Source organism: Phascolarctos cinereus, unplaced genomic scaffold, assembly GCF_003287225.1.
Source record: "Phascolarctos cinereus isolate Bilbo 61053 unplaced genomic scaffold, phaCin_HiC Scaffold_4;HRSCAF=312, whole genome shotgun sequence".
Classification (NCBI taxonomy): Eukaryota; Metazoa; Chordata; class Mammalia; order Diprotodontia; family Phascolarctidae; genus Phascolarctos; species Phascolarctos cinereus.
Genome location: NW_027555847.1, coordinates 122,834,441 through 122,840,602, shown reverse-complemented (window position 1 = coordinate 122,840,602; position 6,162 = coordinate 122,834,441). Strand labels below are relative to the sequence as shown.

General features: G+C 55.7%; 1 protein-coding gene across 1 annotated transcript; it reads right to left on the bottom strand.

The window, feature by feature from the left end:
• Nucleotides 1–1,008: 1,008 nt before the first annotated feature.
• On the bottom strand, nucleotides 1,009–5,799 carry NTN3 (netrin 3). The gene is made up of 6 exons (XM_021006364.2): nucleotides 3,882–5,799; nucleotides 3,329–3,517; nucleotides 2,941–3,090; nucleotides 2,540–2,590; nucleotides 2,322–2,396; nucleotides 1,009–1,741 (listed from the first exon to the last, which is right to left on the bottom strand). Exons 1-6 carry the CDS (start codon nucleotides 4,828–4,830, stop codon nucleotides 1,401–1,403), a joined length of 1,755 nt encoding a protein of 584 aa, XP_020862023.1. The 5' UTR covers nucleotides 4,831–5,799; the 3' UTR covers nucleotides 1,009–1,400.
• Between the last annotated feature and the right edge of the window lie 363 nt (nucleotides 5,800–6,162).

The following is a 6,162-nucleotide window of genomic DNA, read 5'->3' as shown; positions in this document are numbered from 1 at the left end:
TTATTGGTGCCATATTTAAGGAAGGATGTTAATTAGCTCAAAAGGAACCAGAATGATGTTAATAACTAGTACTTTAGCCTGAATGATGGAAGATTTAATGGGGAAGGGAGAACATGACTACTGGCTTCAAAACCATTGTAGCATTTTCACTCAATGGAGCCTTTGAGCAAATGCAGGCTGACCACTTGTTAGGTGGACTATAGAGATTCTTGCTCAGGGGTGAGTAGGACTAGATGGGCTTGGAGGTCCCTTCCTACTCTGATGTTCTCTGAAATAGCTAAAGGAGTTTGTTTTGCTTGGATCAGAAATGAGGAATGGGTTTGGATTCAAAAGACCTAGGCCCAAATCTCAGCAGCTTGGTGCAGTGGAAAGAGCACTGAAATCCTGGCTCCATCTCATTAAACTTCACTTTTCTGAACCTCAGTTTTCTTATCTGTAAAATGGGAGGTTTGACTAGGTTACTCTGTTTCTTCCTAATTTTAAATCTACTAAGCCAAGAGAGAATAACAATGTTGCTTTACATAAACTGATTCATTTACTCTTCACGAAATAAGGCTATTAGGCAAGTGCTATTATTATCCCCGTTTTATAGGGGAAGAAACTGAGGTATGGGTAGATCCCAGGGTTTTAAGGGCCCTGAAGCAGGGTTCCAATTCGTGTCTTCCTAACTCCAATGCCAGTGTCCTATGCACTGTACTAAGATCAACAAGTGTCAATTAAAGAGGTAGATCTGAGCTCTTTATAAGATGGGGGTGGGGAGAGAGTGATAAACTTTCTAGCAAGTAGAGCTGTCCCCAATATGGAATGAGCAGTCTAGGAAGATAGTGAGTCCTCTATCACTGGAGGCCTTCAAGTTGAACGGCCACTTGCCAGGGATGCTGTAGAAGTTACAGGTTAGAATAGGTGACCCCTGAGGTTCCTCTGGGGTTATGACTCTTTAAGGGAGAGAAGCAGAGGTAGAATCCGGAGGGGATGACGGCGATACAGATGACACTAGACACAACAACATGGCGATGGATACATCGATACAGGGATCAGTACAGCAATGGATACAGCAGTACAGCTATACATAAAGTGATACAGCTACTGATACAATGATACAGAGCTCGGTACAATGACTCAAGGACAGATACAATAAGGACCACACAGCGGGACCAAGACCGCCGGCGGTCGAGGTATTTACAGTATTTACAGGCAAGGTTTCCGGGCGAGGGCTCCCTCTCTCCAAGGTCCTGGCCCACTCTCTCAGGGCCCCGAATCCGCATGACCTCTCCGGCCCAGTTCTCCTATTCGGTGGCCGCTCGGTGCCCTCACACACGCGCCTGCTCACTTACACACGTTCCCAAGCGGCACCCCTCCCCACCCGTGTCCCTGCTTTGATGCCCTCCCTTCCTTCCCTGTCACGCCGCCCCTCCACAGCGTCCCTGCCGCTCCCGCCGCTGTAATTTCCGGAGCCTCCGAGCCCAAGCATCCCGCCAGGGGATAACCAGACTGCCCCGCCCGGCGGTAAGTCCCGCCCGCTCCCCGACCCCGGTTCCTGGTCCTGTCCCGCCCAGGATCAAGTAACTGTGCCCCGGGTGCACGCGTGGACAGCGACACGCCAGGTCCCGCGCGGGAACCCATAGGACGCTCTCCCCGCGCCTCGCACGCTCTTCACGGCTCTTGTACACCGACACCACCGCCACAGAGAAGCGCGTCCACGAACCGACGGCCTCAGCGGCGCCCACTGCCACCTGCACCGCTGGGGTGGGGGAGAGAAGGAGGGGTCACATTACGTGGGAGAGGGGTCTGGAGAAGAGCCCGGACCGGGGATGGGTGAGACCAGGGTAGGGAGGGGCAAGACCAAAAAAAAAAAAGAGCCTAGGGTGGAGCTAGTAGTGGCTGGGGCGGGGCTAGATGGGGAGGGGGTGGAGCCTATGGATGGGGCTGGGCAAGGCTAGGGTTGGGGGACCCGGCAGGGGAAGGGAACAGGACGGAGATGTGGGGGTGGGGGAAGAAATAGGAGGACTGGGGCGGATTTTTTAAATGGGAGGGACCAAGACTGGGGTTGGATTCATAGGGGAGAGAGAGGAATCAGGGAGAAGAGGGGATCAGAAAGGAAAGGAAGGGAATGTGTGCTTGGGAATGGAGCCAATTTTGAGGGTGGGTCGGGAATGGGCAGGGTCAACAATTGGGGGTGGAGTCTGGGTTTTGAGGGTCCAGAGAGAGGAATGGGCGGGGCGGAGGACGGGCTTAGTGTTGGGGACCTGTCAGTGCCAGGAATAGCAGAGTCGACTCATGTGTGAGTGTGAGAGGGACCCGGTGTTGGCAGGGTTTGGTACCATAGTCTTTTCCACAGTATTTCTTCAAGTTGATCCTGTAGCTCCCCCTGGCTGGTTTGCAATGAGAGTCACAATCTGGGGGCCAGGAAGGCAGATTTTAGAGCCCAAAGTCTCATGGTTCTTCCCTGGCCCTCCTCATCCCCTACCCTGAACCTCCACCCCATGCAAATCTCTTCCACCCCCCCAAATCCTCTCTAAACCCATTCTCTCTCACTCACCCTCAGGGGCCACTGTGCTGGTCACTCCTGTGGGTACCATAGCTGGAATTTCTATGGAAAGGAGGGAAGAAACTGATCTTGAGCATATTCCCAAAACCTCCTGAAGACTTGGGGGGCAGGAGGGTTCTTAGGGATTCTGTAGGCTCTGGGGTGATTCACTAACTCAAGGGCCCAAGGGATCGCTAGAAGCCTGGGGAGAGACTGGGGAGACTGGGAGCCTGTGCCACTCACTAACACAGGTGACATCTGGAGTCTTTGGGACATTGAAAATAAGGGAACCTAGGTCATCACCTGGGGCCTGGGAGCATAGGTGACTGAGCCACTCACTGATGCAGGATGCAAAGGAATCTGAAGGGAACTCTAGGGATCTGGGTCCCTAGAGGATGTGGATAATCACTCACTGACACATGGTGCTACAGGTGAGCGACTCTGCTGGAAGCCAGGAGCACAGCGATTGCAGGTAAGGCCTGTCACTCCATCCTTGCATGGGCACTGACCAGTCGTCTGATTGCAGGTTTTGCCAGCAGCTCCAACAGGGTGACAGTCACAGGCTGGAGATAGAGGAGTGAGGGATGGTCTCACCCTTGCAGGCAGAAGCCCCTGGGGGTCTCAGGGCCAGGATTAGGGGGCAGGGCTGGAGGTTAGAGCCAAAGGTTAGTCAAGGTTGGAGGTCGAGGGTAGGAGTCTGAGGTCAGTTCTGGGCTTCAGGAGTTGGAGACTTAGAGTGGAGGGGTATGGGGCATAGCTTAGATTTAGAGTATGCACTCAGGAACTAGGGTGAGGTCTTACCCTTGCAGGCACGACGGTGGCTCAGGACCCGGGTTTGGTCACGGTAGAAACCCTCACGACAGTAATGGCAGTGCCGCCCTGCTGTATTATGCCGGCAGTTGAGGCAAACACCCCCACTACGCCGCCCCGACAATCGGTACAACTCCATGTTGAAGCGGCAGCGACGAGCATGACCATTACAGGAACAGGCTGGAGGAATTGGGGGGCATGGAAGAAAGAGAAGACTCAGACCGAGGTACAGAGGATTAGACTAGGATGGGGACAAGAGGGTGGGCAGAAGGAGCAGGCTGTGGATGCGATAGGCAAGGGAACTCATCTTACTGTTCACCTCCCTAAAACTTTTTCTGGGAAGGCTGAGAAAAAGGTCAAGGTTGGGAGGTCACGGGGCCCAGCACCAAGGTTTGTTAAATAAATCAGTAAAAGAAAGAATGGGTCAGGAGTCATGCAGTTAGGAACTTGTGGGACCCAGACCAAACACAGAATGCTCTTAAGGGTCCCCCTCCCAGGAGAGGAACTGGGGTTGGTTATGCATGGCATGGCATGTTTGCCTCACCCAGACAGGCGTGTGCCTCATGGGCTGTGGCTCGCTGCCAGGGCCGGTCACAGTAGAAAGGCTTGCACCGCTCACAATCCGGGCCTTCAGTGCCATGCCTACAGTCACACACCAGGCGGCCCTGGGTGTCCACCACACATCGAGATGCATGTCCATTGCATTTGCAGCGCCCACCCACCTGGAGTTCACCCACAGAGTAAACATATGGTGCAACAACCCCACCCTCTGTGGCCCTTGGCCCCACTGGCCGGGTGAGCACCACACGGATATCAGTGGCTGTGACCCAGTCCTGTAGTACAGGACTGGAATCCAAGTCCTGGCCAGGTGGGAGGCCATCCTGCATGCTGAAGGCTAGGAGGGGACCAGTCCTTGGTGGAGGCTCAGAACAAAGTGCTTCAGGGCCTCGAGGGACTATGGAGCCCAAAGCGGCCTGGGCAGGAGCTTGTCCCATAGCCCGGCTTGGCCTACCGTATACTCGGTTACACTGTGAGGAGAAGAATCGTAGAGGTGACCAGCTTCGGCCATGGTCCTGGGATTTGAAGACAGCGGCAGAGTCGGGCCTTGCTGAGCAGAAGTGTAGACTCACATAGACTACCTCAAAGGCCTTGCCCAGTGGCAGTGTCAATGTCACATTTAGTGGTGTCCGAGTTAGTGTCTCTGAGCGCCAGCAGGTACGGTCAGCTGCTGCACTTGCATCTGTCAGGAAGGCTGCAGGGTGGGTCTGCCTGGGGTCTGTGCTGGAAGCCTGTACCTCACGCCCCAGGGCTGCATTGACAAATTCTGGTATACAGCGCTGTGGGGCTCCTGCCTCATCATAGCAGGGGTCTGTTGGGACCTGTGGGCTAGCACTCAGCATTGGAGCCAGCATCCAGGCAGCCAGCAAGAGCCACAGCATTTGGCCCAGCATGGCCCTGGTCCCTAAGGGGAACTGGCTGAATCGGCAGGACATGGTCAGGACTAGGAGGTAGGTTAGAGGGGGGAATTCAGAGAAGAATGAGTTCCTATATCAGGTATGACCTCCTAGGTTGCAGCAAGTGGAAATTGGAGGGGAGCTTCATATTGACAAGACAGTGAGGTGGGGGGGGGGGAGGGAAAACAAGGACAGAGACAGAAAGAGAAACACACACACACACACACACACACACACACACACACACACACACACACAGACACAGCAAGCCAAAGGCAAAGGGAGAGAAATGCAGAAAGACAAGAGATATGGAAGGAGAAAGAGAAACAGTAACACAGAGACAAAACCAAGGAGAGATAACAGAGACAAGACAGAAACCTAGGGATAATGACAGATACAGCAAGACAGACAGACCCAGGGAGAGGAGAGAAACAGAAGCACAGAGAGAGAGAGGCAAGGCAGAAACAGACACACCGGAAAACGGAGACACGGCAAGACAGAGACGCTAAGAGACAAACGGAGACCCGGAGACAGACCGAGACGTGGGCGGGAGCGGGAGAAAGGTGTGTGTGCGTGTGTGTGTGTGTGTGTGTGTGTGTGTGTGTGTGTGTGTGTGTGGTGGTGGTGGGGAGAATGGGAGGGGCCGGAGACGTTTGGGGGGACACGCCTTGGTCAAAGCAAAAGAAAAGTTTTTTCTTCCCTCTAGCCTCGGCCTGAGAGCAGAGGAAGAGATGACAAGAGCTACCCCCCCACACGCCCACCCCACCCCCTCGTACCCCAGATGCTGCTGCCGCCGCAAGTCGCACTCACCAGAGGCAGGTTGGGGGGGCCGGGGCCAAAACGGATCTCCCTTGAGCCCCCGAGGGCGGGTCTGGGGCTTGCACCCTTCTTCCTCCCTCCCTCCGCCTGGTCCTTCAGCAGTCTCCTCCGAGCCTCCCCAGCCCTGCCCAGCCCAGTCCAGCCCAGCTGCTTCAAGAGCCGGGAGAGGGCGGGGAGGGAAAGCGGGCAGCTGGGGGAGGGGGGAGCTGAGACCGCGCGGGGAGGGGGGGAAGTCGGGGGTTAGGGAAGAGGGGGAGCCTCGGAGGTGGGGGAGGGGGCGGGGAGCTGAGCCCTTGCTAAAGGAGGGGCGGGGAAGGGGGGCCAGGGGGCTGAGGGAGGGGGTAGGGAGGAGGAGGAGAAGGAGGAGGGGCGGCCGCAGTCTCCCCGCGGAAATCAGAAGCAGATTTCAGGACTCCAGGGAGGGGGCTGTGCGCGCCGCCCTTAACCCTCGCCCCGCCTTCCTAGTCCCCCTCCTCTTCTCCATCCCAGACTCCAGCCCCTCTGCGTAGGGGGAGGCCACGGGGCAACTGTGTCTCTGGTGCTGAGTAGCGG

Bases quoted from the DNA above. Each gene is read 5' to 3' on its own strand.
- NTN3 (XM_021006364.2), bottom strand. From the start codon at position 4,830: ATGTCCTGCCGATTCAGCCAGTTCCCCTTAGGGACCAGGGCCATGCTG. The intron at 3,091-3,328 runs GTAAGACCTCAC...CTCTATCTCCAG, and splicing joins CCACCGTCGTGCCTGCAAGG to CCTGTGACTGTCACCCTGTT. The intron at 2,591-2,940 runs GTGAGTGATTAT...TCCTTTCCATAG, and splicing joins ACCTGTAGCACCATGTGTCA to AAATTCCAGCTATGGTACCC.